We start from the raw sequence: 17,625 nt of genomic DNA on the forward strand, positions 1-17,625 counted from the left end.
GGGAGTATTAAACATTAATTTTATGTATAAAAAAAACAGGACAAATAAAGAAAGATCGTCATTTAGAGTCTGTCTGTAACGTTTGATCAAAGTCCATCCGCGTCTCGAAGGCCGAGTGAAAATCTCACACAGACTTGCAGTATAGTTTCCTGTGTGTGTGTGTGTGTGTGTGTGTGTGTGTGTGTGTGTGTGTGTGCGTGTGTGTGTGCGTGTGTGTGTGTGGTCTTCAGAGTGTGTCGAGGCTCTTCAGCCTCCGGTCGGTGAAGAAGCGGTGTGTCTGGTGGGTCGGGTTTTGGTTGTTACCTCCAGCCGGCGCGCTGAAGTAGGACAACATGGACTTGTTGTTCTGCCGCTGCGCCGCCTTCTCCCCGTCCTCCTCGTCGTCGTCCCTGAGGACAGATTTAAGGACCGCGGTTAACGCTCAGTCTCTTACAGTCAAATGATTTGCACAGGCAGTGTGACCTGGAAATCAAAGAGCTTGTGGCTTTTTAAACAACAACACATGAAAGTATTTTTATCCACACACACAATTTTCAAAAGCTGGAAACTATTTTAATTCTTATCTGACAAATGTGAGACTCATTTTCTCATCACCAAGACTCTGTAAATCAGGATTTAATGCTTCAGTCGAAATAAAGTATGAAGGCTCTTTACCAGTGGACAGTCACACCCTTGCTGTCCAACAGAGTCTGGGCCGTGCTCCAGCTAAATCGAACAAACTGAGGGAAACCGAACACGGGATCCAGATACTTCAGGAGCCACGCTTTAGTCTTAGGGTCTGAAAACAAACAACATGATCTATAACCGCCTCTAAAGAAATATTTCACACACACAGATGTGATCATGGGTGAATTATGATATCTGCTGATTGTTTCGTTACCGCCAGGGTATCCGGAGCCGTATTCTGGGTCCACGTCTCCGAGGTCTTCAGGAAAGTTCCAGCCCTTTACGATACGATCCCGGGCCACCTGAAGATCAGCACAAAGCATCAGGACATCAACAAACTGAACAAAGCTTCAAATGTTGAACTGAAGTACGAAGGACACTCGTTAAAACAACTGTGAAGACGATATATCCGTTTTTTTTTTTTAATAATACACCAAAACACATTGTCTTTGTACATGATGTACTTGTACTTGGCGATAAACCTGTTCCTGATTCAGAGGTCTGATTGTTCGGGTTGAAAAGTTTAAAGGGAAAAAAAAGGAAGAGCAGTTATCAGCTCATCTTGCACTGCTCGCTCAACTCCAGCAGTCTGAACTCAGCTGACTGAAGACCGCAGTATTAGCACACAGCAATGAAAGGTCTTCCTTTACCTTAAGACAAAGACGTGAAACGAAACTTCGCTCCTCTCAACACAAGTTTAACAAACTGTAACAATCAAGAATGTGAACGGTGTCAGAAGTGGCCACAAACCTTCGCACAGATACTGGCTGCGCTGACGACGGGGAAGAGAGAGTCGGCCTTTGGCCTCACGGTCACATCGATACCCGGGAACAGCTTCGAGAGTTTGTCCTCGTACTTGTCTGCGGGGCCGACTGTGTCCACAAATATCTGCAGAACACCGAGAAAGACAGAGCAAAGAGGGAAGACGTCTGACGCTGAATCTCTCTCTTGAATCAGTTGCGTGTATTCGTGACTTTCAGACACACACAGAACGTAAAGCACATTTCAAGTCTATGGAAACAATAAATAAAGTTTAATAGTGCATCAGCCGTGCACCTTTCCGTGTTTAAATACCTCTTTGAGCTGCACTCCATTGTCCAGCGCGTACTGTACGAGGCCGATCGCTGTGTCGTGTGACAGAGCGTTCAGGTTGTATTTAGTCCTGACAAAGGCAGAACGCTGTGTTAGGAAAAGCAGCTCATGAAAGTCTCTGTGAGTGTGACACTGTGTGTGCTGATACCTCTGCAGCATGCTGGTGGAGATGGTGTTTGGTGAGAGAACCTGCAGAGCCCAGCCGACATAACTGTTGGCTCCGTCCACTTTTTCAAAAAGGTTTTCCCTCTCCGCCTCCGTCAGAGTCTTTGAATCTGATCAGGGTGGGACAGACACAAGTTTAGAATAACACTGAGGAGGAGGAGGACAACAGACTGCAGTCTGCAGAGACACAGGACAACAGACTGCAGTCTGCAGAGACACAGGACAACAGACTGCAGAGACACAGGACAGCAGACTGCAGTCTGCAGAGACACAGGACAACAGACTTACCTGCCACCTTCAAGGCTTTCAGCTCCTCCTTCCTGGAAACCGGACAGAAACAGATCCCGTACACCATGGGCCCTGCATCACAAAACATGAAGACTCTGAGTATGTAAACCACATGTGATGTAATAAACCAAGACTGACAGTCGATCAAATCATTGTCTTCATGATTATGGATGACTGCAACACAAGACTGACAAGATGTGTGAACACGTGTGAGGAATTTGACCAGTCCAGTTTCATATAGACATACAAACAGCTAAAGATAAGATTGACAAGGTTAAAACAAACATTAAATATATATGAATAAACAACAATAACATTTATAGACAGAATGAGACAATAGTGCAAAAGAAGCTTTAACACGGTCGGCAGATATGACAGAGTATACAGCATGAACAGCATCAAGAACAAAAACTGAATCTGAACAGTGAGATTAAATAATTTACAGGTAAGATTCAGATGATTCAGAAATCCTGATTGCTGATTAAAACTAAAATTTTTATGTCACTGTCACTTTTTTTCTAGCACGTCAAGTTTTTATTCTCCAGATCAGCAAAACTCCACTGATCAGCTGTAGTAAGACTTGCCAGCTGATTACGATTGGACTCATCTGCAGCTACGTGGCAACTTGTTTGTGCAGTCACAGTTGAGACAGTGCGGTGAGAGGTGTGTGCAGCTCCCAATAGGTCAGTACTATCAATATCTGCACACAGAAAGCTGGCATAGTAGAATGAAGAGGATCTGTGCTGTCCTCTTGTCACCATGGGCACACCGCTGTAAGTTCTGTTTGGTCTGATGCTGTTTTTGTCGTTTTCAAAGCTTGTAACTTTTCCATCTTAGTGATTTCCATAGGTATATATTTCCTTTCAGATCATGTCTGCTCCTGCTACGTCTCGTCGTAAACGCCTAAACAACCCTGACTCCTTTTGCTGTATTTGTGGTAGTTTCACCATTCCAAGTCAGAGGAAAGCAAACATCAGTGCATCTGTCAAACAAGCATATTTTACATGTTTTAAAGTAAAACTCTGTGATCAAGACAACAAGCCATGGGCCCCTCACAAAGCGTACAAGCAGTGTGTGGAGAGTTTACGGATGTGGACCAAAGGAACACGTGAAAAGTTGGCGTTTGGTGTCCCCAAAAAGATCATTGGACAGACTAGTTTAGTGAAAACAAGCACATATCTGTTAAGTTCAGTATTTTTCATATTTTTTTAAGAAAACGGGGATCCTATAGTTAAAAAACTTGTCAGTTTTAAATGATTTAAAAACAGCTGTCAGACCTAACTCAACAAAAACTGTGTTTCCCATTTGTTATAAAAAATATGATTATACTGGGGTTCAGATGTTTTAACTCATATAGTTTGTGTGTTTCCTGTTTTTTGCATGTCTCGTGCACCTCCTTTATTTGGCCTGTGTTTTACTGAGGCTGGCAGGGAGAGATTATTATAAACCAATAGTTCAAAGACAGGAGAGACAGGCCTGAGAAGTGTCATTTTGATACATAATGTTCATTGCTGAGCAGACTCATCAGTGGGGTGGTGTCTGAGACAGCTCATTTTAAACAATGTATAAGAACCAACTGTTAGAGCTCCTCGAGGAGCCTTTTCTCTGTAACCCCTTTGTGTGTTGCACTGTTAAACACTTCTTCTTGTACAAGAATAATAAATTCAACTTTGAATCCATTCTTCCTTATTCTTATTTTTTTCTTAAAAATTCTCCTAACACCAGTGTAATCTGTAATTTTGAACTAAACCTCTCTGGAAACGATGACAAACTCCAATCACATGCTGCTTCCTGCGTCCTTCACCTGTCTCTGGATCAGGTGTGCATCAACACTAAGCTGAGGATGTCATGCTGTGTCCTTGACAAAGATCTGCTACTCAGTCTGTAACTCCAACAAGAAGCTGCAGAAGATGTGGAGACCTTTCCTGACGCACTTCAGTCCCCGTCAGACTCCTTTCCTTACATATATTATCTATATATTATATATTCTGTCATGTCAGACAGGTGAAGTGGACTCACCCAGCACTGGCCCCCTGCCCGCCTCGTCGATGCCCAGGCAGCAGTCCTCGGTCCGGCAGACATCAGGGATCCGAGAGGCGAGCCTGCAGCTCACGGAGGAGTTAGTGTGGAAGGAGCCGAGGTCCATGACAGCTGACAGAGAGAGGTTAAAGGTTTATATCATCACATTTAAGACTTATATCATCATGTTAAAGACTTATATTCTCCAGTGCTTTTAACACCATCCGTCCGGCTCTACTGGGTGAGAAGATGACTGCAATGCAGGTGGAGGCCCTCATTGTGTCCTGGATTGTTGACTACCTGATGGGCAGACCACAGTACGTACGCCTAATGAACTGTGTGTCCGATAAGGTGGTCAGTAACACTGGGGCCCCACAGGGGGACTGTCCTCTCTCCCTTCCTCTTCACCCTTTTCACCTCAGACCGAATCCTGCCACCTTCAGAGGTTCTCTGATGACTCAGCAATAGTTGGTTGTATTAAAAGGTTAATGATAGCGAATACAGGACTGTTGTGGGCAACTTTGTCACTTGGACTGAGCTGAACCATCTGCAGCTCAATGTGACAAAGACGAAGGAGCTAATAGTGGATCTGAGGAGGGTGAAAACACCAGTGACCCCTGTTTCCATCCAGGGGGTCACTGTGCATAGTGTTGAGGAGTATAAGTACCTGGGGGTGTACTTGAATAAAAAATTGGACTGGACACAGAGAGGAGGATGCTGTCCAGGCTTCAGTCCATACTGGACAATGTCTCTCACCCTCTCTATGACACACTGGCTCTGCAGAGCTCCTCTCTCTGAGATGCACCACAGAGCGACACAGGAAATCATTCCTGCCTGCAGTCATTGAACTCTATAATAACTCCCTCAGCTGACACATACACGGACATTTACTTTTGCATTTGTTGCACTTTATTTATTTAATGTTAATGATCTCGTATAGGACGCTTTGTTAATCCTCATATTAAAGACTTAAATCGTCACATTAAAGACTCATATCGTCATATTAAAACTTAAATCGTCATATTAAAGACATATCGTCATATTAAAACTTAAATCGTCATATTAAAGACATATCGTCATATTAAAGACTTAAATCGTCATATTAAAGACTCATATCGTCATATTAAAGACTCATATCGTCATATTAAAGACTCATATCGTCACATTAAAGACTTAAATCGTCATATTAAAGACTCATATCGTCATATTAAAGTTTTAAATCGTCATATTAAAGACTTATTTATTATATTAAAGACTTATATCTTCATATTAAAGACTCATATCGTCATATTAAAGACTTAAATCGTCATATTAAAGACATATCGTCATATTAAAGACTTATTTATTATATTAAAGACTTATATCTTCATATTAAAGACTCAAATATTAACTAACTTTTATATATTTTGTTCAACGGAGCCGTTAGCTGCTCTTCTTCTTCTTCTCCTGCGTGACGCTACAGCCTGTTTAAACGAGTCATTTAAAACGAACATTAACGTGGTTTACATTAACATAAACATTAATAAACATAAATAAACATTAATAAACATTAATAAACATTAATAAACATTAATAAATTCACTCTCACCTGTTCGCGCGGTGTTAAACCTGCTTCTTCTTCTTCTCTCTGGGTTTGTTTACATGAAGCTGCTACGGATTTCCCGCCCTTTGGAGTGACGTCACATCTGGCTTCTTCTAGCCGCGTCAGCGCCGCCTGTCGGTGAGGAGCGTGAACTGCAGCGTCACCGCTCACCTGGAGGCAAAAAGACCAATTAACAGGTAATTATTCTTATTTTATGGAACTATATGACTTCCTTTATTTGTTTATTTGATTAAATGATTAAGTTAAATAATTTCCGCCCTGGGATTATTAAAGTATTTCTGATTCTGATTCTGATTAAAGGTGGAAAATAGCGATAAAAAGTGTTAGTAGTTGGAAAAGTACGTAAGCAGGTAGCAAAAACAAAAGATCGCCTCTGTCAGAGTGATATAACACCCTATTCTGTCTTTTAGTGTTACATTAAGATGTAAACAACATGTTAAAGTTGCTGCCTTAATGATTTTATATACTGTTTGTTCGATAACACATTTTAAACACATGATCCTATGTTTTCATAATCAGATCATATTTTTTTTTGTAATACAAAGTCAGGAATATATTTTATTTATCTATAAGTATCAGGTATATCTAAACAAGTTGCAAGGAAGCTTGGTGTTGTCAGTTTATAAGTTATTCTTCTTCTCACTCCTTTTCGAATATGTATTTCTATGTTTAAATGTTTTGCCTTACTTTATTTTTATTTTTGTTTGCATATTTGCAATAAACACTTCAATCAATCGAGAAGCAGAAACAGCTCTGCAGATTTTCACTGACAAGGAATTTCCCTTGGAGTTTTGGTGCATCACAAACATTAAGTAAAGTCTGCAAAAGCAAGAAACACAGAAATAAGATCATAAAATAGTAGAAGTTCGTAAACAGCTATCAGAGTTATACAGGCTTGCCTCTGTTAATGTTGTTGCTGGTCTAATTTGAACTAATTTAATATCCTGTTGATTAGAAACATTTATAACAGTGCAATCACATTTTGAAGCATATTTTCAGAATCAGTAACACGTTTATTTTCACATACAAAGAATTCCCCTTCATGTTTTGGTGCATAACAAATAAATATATAAATATATGGAAGATCTGCAAAGTAACTCAGAACTACAGCTATTAGAGAAATATAGAGCTGTAACGGTTCAATGTTTGTCCTTCAGAGAAGTGAAGTCCTGTGAGTAAATGAACCTGTCACTGGTTTAATCTTTTCTTTATTAATCAGTGACAGATCAGAGTAATAAACTCTGTCATATGTGTCAAACTGTCCCATGTGCAGATGAGAAATGTGTTTCATATCAAGTAAAACTGGACATATTAGATACACAGTGCATGTTGTAAAAGCATGAACTCGTCTGAGCTTCATGTTTTCTTTGTGAGTTGATCTTCGTGTCCCTGAACAGATTCACAAGTAATCAAATAACACAAAATGAATACAACAGAACATGTAATGATCTTCACACTGACCGTGAAAACTGATCAAAACTAGAAATGTTTCAATGTATAAAGTGTCCTTGGGGTTTATTTTCAGTGTCGTCATTCATATCTTTACTGTTTTTATTCAGTATTCTAAGAAACGTCTGACTGAAGCTGGAATAACATTTCTCCTTAGAACATGATCCAGTTCTCTGGCACCCTCTTTAAAATTCATAAAGTGTAGCTCGTGTCATTTTTTGGTGTTTCTTTACCTTCCTCCTAAAAAAAATAATTAATCTCATACCTCATTTTGAATGTCACCTTTATTTCCCGAAAACACAAAGTCAGCACAATGAACTTGACATTTTGATTTTTGGATGCCCGCTGAATGGGTTTTACCAGCAGCTGAATGTGGAGGCAGGGAGGGAGCCTCAGGTGGAGAGAGAGGAGAGGGCAGTGAAAGGAAAGCCATGTACAAAAGTCCAAGTGTATGCCGGTTACTGAGCTGAAATTGGCCTTGCCTCTGGCTCTTTACACCCACCCCTTCTCTCTCTTTCTGTCCCTCTCCGTCGCTGAATGGCTCTCTTTGTCTTCCTCAGTAACACGCAGTCCCCAGCCGATTAAATGTGGGGAATTAGTAGTCAATTTTAGCCTACCACACACACAAACACACTAAACAGCTTAGGTTGGTGGGGCGCTGATTGTGTTGTTATTACAGTTCACACGTCAGCAGCGTGTTTTTAATTTATTATTTTCACCCTTCACTTGGTGACCGTCGCCGTCGCAGAAAATAACAATCTTACACTTTTTTGTTTTTTTATAAATAAATTGATTTAATAGATGACAACAATAATATTTCAACATTGCTTTTCTTGTATGGAAGCAAAAAAAATACTCAAGTGAATGTATAGCAGACACTTTACAAAACTATCCAGAATTATACAAAATGGAAGAAGCAAAGGTTTGACACACGATGCATTATTACTTACATAAAAATAATAACTACATGGTAAGAGGGTCAGTATAAAATGATAAAAGTATGCATCACGTAATAAAGGTGAAGCCTGTGGTAATGACCATTATTCACATTGCTGAAGAGGAAGAGGAGCTATTCGGGCACAAACATGGGAAAAGACGAAGAGGAAAAAAAAAACATGCTTTTGGCCTACATGCAGTGCAGAACGGTCGTACATGTGATTCTAATCCTTAAGTAGGACCCAAAGCTGGCCAATTATCTGAAGAGATTTGGTTGAGACTTTGTACTTATAGATTTTAACTCAGTTATTTATAAATCAGATGTGATTTAGCAAAAAAAAAGAAAAAAGAAAGAAAGTTAGGCACAAAAAAATAAAAGACGACTGAAGAGGAAGAAATCTTTGAACACCTTCAGCATCATTTTATCAGGTATCCAGAGTCGTATTTCTCCTTTTGCTATTGGCACAAAATGAATAGAGTTGAGGTAAGTGTCCAAGACTGAGCGATAAGCTGAAACACATCTTTAAAGAGCTCTCTTTCCCTCTAGTTTTCCTATTTTTCCCCTTAAAAGCTTAAAAATCTTCAGTTTCAGTGAAGTCTAATGAAAGGACAGAAATACAGAGTTTGCTATCTACAAAGAAAAAACAAAAACAGGTTGCATCTATCCTTTTCTGGCCACAAACAAACAAAGAAAAGAAAAAAAAAAAACCCAGAGAACATCTTGAAACAAAAAACGTGCTTTTCCCAAAGCAGTGGTGCAGATGTATTAGTGTAATATCAAATCAGTCACAATAAAGTTACACCCTATAGGATATCAACAACGACAATAAACTTACTACTCATATAAAATAACACAATAACATCAAAACAAACAAAAAAAACAAACATCTGCTTTAGTTTGGTTAATAAAAATCTGATTATGTCTGTCTCTGTCTCGTCTCCGTCGTCTCCGGGTCAAATCAGAGTCACTCGATGCTCTGAGCGCTCGCACACACACTTGCTGTACATCCCGACTCATAAATTTACGATGGCACACGTTTGTTAGGGTTTTATTTAATGTTTTGATTGGCTGCTGACCCATGATTCACACTTTATACTGTGTGAGTTTGTGTGTTTTTTTCTTTTAAAAACTGTGTAAGGCCCCGTGGATGCGTCTTGCATTATATTGGCTAAAAAAAAAAAAAAAAAAGTAAAAACTTCTAATATAACATCAATATGGCACGGGCACACACACACACACACACACACACATGTACACAAACACACACACGCAGACACACAGATCCACTCACACACTTCCCATATTTCCCTCTGCTCAGCTGGTCTCCCTCAAGGTCTTGTGAGTGTGGTGTAAACAGGCTGCTCCCAGTGTGTGGGGCTGTGAGAGGGGGCCACGCTGGAGGGGTCTCCTATGGTAGTGTACAGAGGCCTCTGTGTAGGGCCCATGTAGGAGAAGGCTGAGTACAGCCCAGGGGCCTGGCTGGAGTGGGCATAGTACGCCCCAGGGGCCTGGTGCTCTCCGTACTCAAACTGAGCCCTGGAGGCCAGAGAGGGGAAAGCGGAGCCATAATGAGGGAGGCTGAGCGGGGTGTAGGTGACGTGGGTGCCTGAGGAGGGAGAGGACGAGGCCTCGGCGTAGTGGCTCCCAGACGCAGACTCGCTCTTGATCTGGGCCTTGGAGGGGTCGGAGGAAGACGGGGAGGCCTGAGGCTGCTGCTGCTGTTTGGAGAGCCAGGCGGAGTGGCCGCTGGCAGCAGCCAGGGCGTAGGCGTAAGACGAGGCCGAGGAGCCAGCCGAGGGGGCCCCGGTCGCGCTCTGCGGGTGGCCGTTTGGAGGAAGGTACTGGTCAAACTCGTTCACGTCAAATGGCTCGATGTTGGACATCACCTCGTGGCTGATCTCGCCGATGTCCATGGTGCCAAAGTCGATGTGGGGTTTAGAGCTCGATGACGAGGGACCACCGGATGCACCTTCAGCTCCCACCCCGAGGGCTCCCCTGGACCCCCCTGATCCTCCGGCCGCTCCTGCTGCCCCCTCCCTCTTAGCATCTGACAGTTTCCCAGACTGGAGCTCTGTCTTTGGGGTGGTGGGGGGCGTGGGTGGGCTGTGACCCTGACCTGGAAGAAAGAGGAGAAGGGACAACGTGGTCAGGTGAACTCTGACATCAGCAAATATCTCCAAATGAAAAAAAAAAAAAGGTTCAGCCTCTGTTGAGCCACCTACCAGCAGGATGGTGGTGGTGATGGTGGTGGTGGTGTAGGTCACCCAGGGGAGATCCAGCCCCGCCGTTATGCTCCAGATGCAGGGTCTTGTAGTGTGACTGGGAGTGGCTGGCCTCCCCTTCCCCCTGACTATCAGACTCACTGGCAGGAGCTAGTTTGCCGTTCTTGCGTCTCCGGGGCTGGTACTTGTACTCCGGGTAGTCCTTCTTGTGCTGTTTCCTCAGCCTCTCCGCCTCCTCGATGAATGGCCTCTTGTCGTTCTCGTTCAGCAGCCTGGGGGGAGAAAAACAAGGAGTGGTTTTAGTCTCTGGGTTAATGTGAAAGTAATTTCTTAGGATGTGCGTGAAAATCATAAATATTGTCGCATTTCAGCCCGTGCGTAATGGATAAAAACAGGATAAGAGGAGGGTGAAGGTCCGTTTAGGCTGCTTTAGCTCTCATTAAACATGATAATGTAGAAACACAACAAAAAGCACCGAGCTGATTTCTGTTTTTAGCCGTTTTTCTCCAGTTTGAGCTCATTTCTTTCCGCATACATCCCCACTTATCCTTTACGCACAGACTACACAGGAAATGTGCCACTGTATGGCCACACTGTTCTGTTTTTTTCACCCCATACAAACCTCCACAGTTTGCCAAGAGTCTTGCTGAGCTCCGCGTTGTGCAGGTGGGGGTACTGGTCGGCCAGTTTCCTCCTCGCCGCCTGCGCCCACACCATGAAGGCGTTCATGGGCCTCTTTACGTGGGGCTTTGCTTTGTTTCCGTTGTTTACGCGCACCGGCATAGGCACAAGTGTCCAGTCATATCCGTCCAACACCTGACTGACCGCCTCCCTGATCCCGATCGGGAAACGATCTTCCTCTTCTTCTGATTTGGCTCCGGATCTGCCTCCATCATCCCCGCTGCCATCCGCGACACACAGCGCGGCCAGCTGCTGCGGCGGCCCGGTCAGAGGTGAGTCCTGGCCGGGTTGCGCTCCGGGTTGAGTCGGTGACAGTGAGTGACCGTCGTCTGACCCTCCGGGACTCAGTTCCGCCTCGGACAGGCTGTGCTCCTCACCGGACATTTTTTAATGTTTCACTTTCAACTAAAACAACCCTCGAACACAAAATTTATTTCAGGGAGAGTCCAAAACTTTTTCTTTCTTTTTTTCTGTGTAATTAAACTGTTTTAATTAAGAGTTGATCCCAGTTAGTGCGTCTCAGGTTGAGCCATGCTGCTGCGTAAAAAGTGTCCAAACCCGCCAATCCTCCACCGCTGGCTGAGGCGAAGAAGCTACACCTGAAAAACAAATCACATTAAAGTAAAACAGGAACGTTTCGTTACAGAGATTAAAAATAAAGTTTCATGTGACGCAAACATGAACCGAAACTAAATGTATCGGTGACTAAAACTGCACGTGTACAGCCAGTGATAATATAAATATTAAATAATAATAATAATAAAGATATTAGGATGAAAAACGCGCTTCAGAAACGTGATATTCCCGCAGATAGGATCATTTAACCAAAGCTAAATTAACGGTCCAATCAGAGAATAATACGCACACACCTGGCGCGTGAACTCTGATATGAAAAATCAATTTTTATCTTATAAATAATAATTTTAAAAAAAAATTACATAACTTACCAGTTTAACTGTCCAGTGGTTCAACATGGGAGTGTGTGTGGCTGACTGTAGAGCCCGATGAATGGCTGCTCTGTGTGGCAGCGCAGCTTAAAGAGAGCCTTGTGAGAAGAACTGCGGAGAAAAAAAAAAGTGATTGAAAGTGGAAAACATTCCCAGAGAGGCAGCATTCCAGCACACGGCGCAGGCCCCGCCTCCTGTGCCACCAACCGACGCCTCCCATTGGTCGGATAATTACCCAGCCGCTCTCTGATTGGACGCGGGGGGGAGGTAACGCACTCGTTAATGCCCTGTCTGTCCGTCACTGCAACATTTCCAACAGAGAAGAGGTGAGATTTTTACATCGGAGTGGCTTAAATGACTCCACAGTGAGCCCATTTACAGGCAGCAGAAGGCCAGCTTTGTGCGGCCGTGTTGACATGTTATATCAAACAAATAAACAATCATGAGCAGAGTTATTGCCTCGTGTGGTCACGTTCCTCAAAAATCTAATTAAAAATTTGAAAAAAAAAGAAAAAATCAGCTCTGATTTAACCGGATTCACATCGAGGAAATAAAGTTTACATTTTTTTTAATTTGAGGCTTTAAAATAAAAATAAAAAGTCAGTTTTAAAAGTAAAAGAAAGTATGAATATTAATCAGGTCTGTTTTATTGACCAGGTTCATACAGATAAACACAACATTAAACTATACATATACTTATAAATATGTGAATCTATCTTTATATATAAACAGAATAAGAATTAGTTTTGTCATAACATCGATATTTTTCTCCCTGAACACAATTTTTATCTATGAAAATGTTTCAAATGAAAGTTTCTGTTCATCTTTGTCTGTTTTAACTCCGATATGTGATAAAATTAAAATAGTTTTATTTCGAAAGGACGTGATGCGTTCAGGAAAAGCAGGTAAACAAAAAATATAATATAATTATGATTCAGTTTTTCTTTTCAACATGTAAAGTTTCACAAACACATGATATCACCTCGTTTACACGATTTAATATTAGGAATGTTTGAACATGTCTGAGGTCCGTTACGCATCAGTCATGTTAATATTAAATTAAAATGTTTCACTTCTGTGTTTACTGAGAGTTTCATCAACAGCAGCTGCGATGGAAAAAAATGATAAAAACATGTTGTGGGAAGATTTTTTAGTTTTGGTTTCATGAAATAAAACAAATGAAGAAAAAAACAACGTCAATGGAAACATTGAACTTTTGGATGAAACCTCATTTCTGTTGAGTCACAGTTTCAGAAATCACCAGTTTGACTTCAAAGATCAACTTTCAGTTCAAAGAATCTGATGACGCTTCTTCTTTCTGACTGGAACTGGAACGAGACACAAACTTTAAGAGTGTGACTCACATGAAAACACTGATACATATATTTAAATATTCACAGTTTGTTTTCAGTCTTTGAATCTGATCTTTAATCTCTCTTGGTGTTTTTGTGCGTAAAGCGGCCGCAGCGCAGTTTGTAAGGCCGTCAAAGCATGGCCTGATGGGAAGGGAAGAGAAACGACTTATAAGCAGCATCTGATACACACACACACACACACACACACACACACACACACACACACTAAATGAATGCAACAATAACCCCTGTGTTGCCTCTCATGTTGAGCCTGGCTCTCTCTCTCTCTCTCTCTCGTCTCTCTTTGCTCTCTTTGTCTCCATCTCAGGTGAATTGTAGCCATGTGATCAAACGCCCAAGCCTCTATCCATTAACCCTCGTAAATGAAAAAAAAAAAAAAATGGGGAACAAAAAGCAGTTTTGTGCTTGCAAACATGGAAAAAATTGATAACAGAGAGCGATGTGTGCGTCTTTCTTCCCCTTATGTCCGAGCATAGACACCAGTGGCGCACACATAGAAAACACTCCGCAGCAGACAGCGGGACACACATGGAGCTCTCCCCCCGGTTCGGAGTCTCTAAATGGGCTCCACGGCACCTGGATCTGGGGCCTTGCTGGAGGTGCTGATGGTGGTAGGGTGGATGAGGATGAGGATGAGTGGTGCAGAGAGAGGGAGTTGGTGGTGTTGGTGATGGTGATGCTGCTGTTGGGGTGGTGGTGGTGGAGGAGGAGGTGGAGGGGTGGGGGACACCTTCCTTGATGCTGCACCCCATCGAACCAACCAGCAACTGGAAGTGGATCCTGATGAGGCCTGCGAGGCTTGTGATGGAGAAGTGAGTGTGTTTTTGTCTGTACTGGTTTGACTGGTTTGATTTTTGGATGGATGCGTGACCCCTCAGGGAGGCTGACACAGGGCAAGGTGTTTGTTTTAAACTGGAGGAAAATTAAAGTGTTTGAATCTGATCTGCAGGACTCGGAGTTCAGACAGTTTGATTCTGATTAAAAACTCAGTTTATTCGTCTTAAATCTTCAGACTGACTTTAACTTTAATCCCGCGGCTTGTTTTTTTATTTCCATCGCCTCTGTGACTCGTTTCAAAGCCGAGCTGTGCAGGACTAATCATTTTTATTATTCTGTTATATTTATTTATAGATCAGCTGTAAAAATGTTCACAAATTTTTATATTTTACAATGAAGCGAGCAGTGTTTTGTGTTTGAATTCGTTTCTTTTGGGAAAAAAAAGACGTAAAATTTTTATTTCTGCTGAACAAAACTCAAATTTGGATGAAGTAAAATAATATTTAGCTTTTCATGTTTTAGTTGTTTTTTCGTTATTTGAGAATTAACTTTGAACTTGATCTTTAAAAACGGATTGAAATGATTTCACGACATCACGGCGCGTTTACATTTTATATTAATTATAAAACATGTGACAGAACAAACTGATAAAAGAGAAACTAAACATTTGTTCCATAAACTCTGAAATTATTTTACACGTTTTGAATTTTATTTCTTGAACGAATGAAAAACAAAAAACAAACAAAAAACTTTTACTTTAGTTTTTAATTATTTAAACAGGCCTCATAAAAAAATATTTTCGTTGCACAAAGACAAAAAAATCATCTGGATAAAAACTGAATGTGGATTCTTCTTTGTGATCACTTCCTCCGTGTTTGCTCTGCAGCTGAGAGGGAAAAATAGTTTGTTAAATTAAATGTTTGATATTTCAGATTTTGACTTTCTCTCACGATATTTTATATTTTTAATCGAATCTGTAAATTTATATTTAAGGTGGTTTAGAAAAAGAGACACAGAGAAGTCTCGATAAGTTTGAGTTCTTACAGTTTTCTGTCCTAATGAACCTTTTTTGGTTCTTTGAAGAACTTTTTAAAGAACTTTCTTTATGTTTAACAATCAGTTTTTTCTTTAGAATAATGAAGTTTTCTTTAATTCGACCCTTTGCAGCTTTCTGGCCTGTTTTTGTGACAGTTTGAACTCTTTATTTCTTTTGTTTTGTTGGTTATTTAACAAAATGTTGCATTTAAAATGAAACATTTTAATTCAAATTATTATAAATTGCACCTTGAATGAACTCCAACAAATACTATAAACACTGAAATCTGAAAATAACTTGATAAAAAAAACTAAAACTTCCTGCAGAACAGAAAAAGTTTCTTTTTTTTCTGCCTGTTTGTGAAAAACAATCTGACTAAAACTAAAACTTCAGTCTAACACACACACACACACAGTGTATTGTAATGATGTGATCACCCAGCTCTGATTTGAATATAAAGAGACAATCGTTTATTTCTTCCTCTGGCACACTGATATCTGAATCTGCATTAGAAGTTTTCTCGAAACTTTTCAGGCGTTTTAAAGACAGCTCAGCTCTGACAGGTGTTGTGGATCATTTCTGTTGTTTTGTATTAAATGAAACGACAGGTGTAGTCTCCACCTGTCGCCCTGAAGCAGCTTCATTCCTTTATTCAGCTCACGTCTGTTTCGATTTAAAGTGGAATCCAAAGCCGCCGTGCATTTTCAGATATTTATGTCCTGTGTGAAACTCTCATCTGCCTCGAGGTTGTTGTGTGGGTGGAGGAGGAGGAGGAGGAGGAGGAGGAGGAGGTGAAACTAGTTAGAAAATCGAGCTCACATGGTCCCATCAGTCCCTGTGCTAACCTGCCATGTGACTGCAGTAATGGGCCTCGCCATGGCTCGGTCACAAGAGGCCCGTTTCCTGCGGGCTCCTGCAGGGGGTTCGAGCGGGTGAAGGAAGACGGTCATGGACAAAGGAGGTCGCATGATCAGCAGGGGAGGTCAAAGGTCATGCAGGAGGAGGAGGGAGGGAGGAGGGAGGAGGTCAAAGAGTCGGCCTTCAGGTGCACACTTTCATGTGTGAGCACGATGAGCTCTGGTTGGATAGTTGGAGGATGTTTGCAGGTATGAAATGAGACGAGGAGGTGGAGGGAGGACAAAGAAAGAAGCAGAGGAGAGAGAGAGGGAGAGAGGAGGAGAGGGAGAGAAGGAGAGAGAGAGAGAGAGAGGGAGAGAGGGAGAGAGAGAGAGAGAGAGAGGGAGCGCCCTTTTTGCTTTGGCCTTAATACTTGAACAACTCCCAGGGGAAATTCCTGAAATCTGATGATGGATGGAGAGAAGAAGGCAAGAGAGAGAGAGAGAGAGATGCAGATAGTGTGAGAGGGATGCAGATAAGGGAAGCATGCACAGCGGTCAAATATTCACATGCTGGGTCACATTCTGCATTAAACTCATGTATAATTGGTGGAAAGCATTCATTCCCATGTCAATGGGCACATTTGGCCTGAACTGAATGCCGTCACTTGTTCCGAGTGATGACGAACTCGACAAAAGGAGCTGAAATCATGTGTCAGGAGTGTTTTTCTCTCCACTCCGAGCTTCAGATTTCGTCCCTAAACTCTCGAGAATCGGTTCGTCCGTCGCCTCTCGTCCAAAAACACTGTACTTTAATTCATAAATGCCATTTTCCTCCGAGGGTTTGTGCTCGGCGTCGGGGGTTTCCAGCTCTGTAGGCAGACTATCAATAAAAACTGAACCATGTGACTCAAATCTAACGATGGTTCATACCTGATGAGACAGTCATGTGACAGGCAGTGAGCTCGAAGTGTGTGTGTGTGTGTGTGTGTGTGTGTCTGCAGACTTTATTCTGTTTGATTAACATGTTTCTGACTTTTACAGTGGTTTACCTGATCAGTCTGTTGTGGTTCAGATATAAAAGCTCTGCAGCACGTTGAACATTTTCATCCTTTGTTTGGTTCTTTGAGGAACTTCCTGCAGCTTTGAGTCACTTTCTGTTGAATCATCTTTGTTTTTAAAGGTTCTTCAGACTTCAGAAGGTTCTTTTGCAGCAACGTGACCTGATTCTGATAAAACAAACTGTTTGAACAGCCTTTTTTTAAAGTCGTTTACCAAGTTGTTGCATTTAAAATTTAATATTTTGAAACTCCAACAAAGAGAACTTGATAATCAGGTTTGTTTGAAGACATAATGGGTAAAAAGTTCCTTGAAGAACCAAAAGAAAAGTTCTGCTGTGGCATCACCACAGAGAATCACTTCAGTTGTAACTGAAACGTTTATTTTTCAGCCTCTGTTGCACGTGTGAATTGTATCTTTGGTAATCACATGTCCTGTGAGGTTCAGCAGGAACCTGTAAAGGTGTGTCTCT

At 41.7% G+C, this 17,625-nt stretch overlaps 2 protein-coding genes across 3 annotated transcripts; both read right to left on the minus strand.

The window, feature by feature from the left end:
- On the minus strand, positions 1-5,942 carry rnaseh2a (ribonuclease H2, subunit A). 2 transcript variants are annotated; one of them, XM_027283581.1, is made up of 10 exons: positions 5,819-5,942; positions 4,231-4,362; positions 2,212-2,283; positions 1,907-2,033; positions 1,741-1,828; positions 1,417-1,554; positions 881-968; positions 655-778; positions 210-389; positions 1-169 (listed from the first exon to the last, which is right to left on the minus strand). In XM_027283581.1, the coding sequence occupies exons 2-9, from the start codon at positions 4,355-4,357 to the stop codon at positions 227-229; spliced, it is 927 nt and encodes a 308-aa protein (XP_027139382.1). In that variant the 5' UTR covers positions 4,358-4,362; positions 5,819-5,942; the 3' UTR covers positions 1-169; positions 210-226. The 2 variants fall into 2 exon arrangements, with proteins under 2 accessions (XP_027139382.1, XP_027139381.1); XM_027283580.1 differs by having other exon boundaries at positions 157-389.
- A 3,448-nt stretch (positions 5,943-9,390) lies between these two features.
- LOC104926654 (transcription factor Sox-10) lies at positions 9,391-12,211 on the minus strand. The gene is made up of 4 exons (XM_027283579.1): positions 12,070-12,211; positions 11,064-11,721; positions 10,442-10,713; positions 9,391-10,335 (listed from the first exon to the last, which is right to left on the minus strand). The coding sequence occupies exons 2-4, from the start codon at positions 11,504-11,506 to the stop codon at positions 9,548-9,550; spliced, it is 1,503 nt and encodes a 500-aa protein (XP_027139380.1). The 5' UTR covers positions 11,507-11,721; positions 12,070-12,211; the 3' UTR covers positions 9,391-9,547.
- Positions 12,212-17,625: the final 5,414 nt, after the last annotated feature.

The sequence above is a fragment of the Larimichthys crocea genome, chromosome X, assembly GCF_000972845.2.
Source record: "Larimichthys crocea isolate SSNF chromosome X, L_crocea_2.0, whole genome shotgun sequence".
Classification (NCBI taxonomy): Eukaryota; Metazoa; Chordata; class Actinopteri; family Sciaenidae; genus Larimichthys; species Larimichthys crocea.

Coding starts and splice junctions, on each gene's coding strand:
- rnaseh2a (XM_027283581.1), bottom strand. CDS start 4,357: ATGGACCTCGGCTCCTTCCACACTAACTCCTCCGTGAGCTGCAGGCTC. Junction 2,034..2,211: donor GAAAGCCTTGAAGGTGGCAG/GTAAGTCTGTTG, acceptor CACCCTGATCAG/ATTCAAAGACTCTGACGGAG. Junction 390..654: donor AAGGGTGTGACTGTCCACTG/GTAAAGAGCCTT, acceptor ATCTGTCCTCAG/GGACGACGACGAGGAGGACG.
- LOC104926654 (XM_027283579.1), bottom strand. CDS start 11,506: ATGTCCGGTGAGGAGCACAGCCTGTCCGAGGCGGAACTGAGTCCCGGA. Junction 10,714..11,063: donor ACTCTTGGCAAACTGTGGAG/GTTTGTATGGGG, acceptor TTCTCCCCCCAG/GCTGCTGAACGAGAACGACA. Junction 10,336..10,441: donor TCACCACCACCATCCTGCTG/GTAGGTGGCTCA, acceptor TCTTTCTTCCAG/GTCAGGGTCACAGCCCACCC.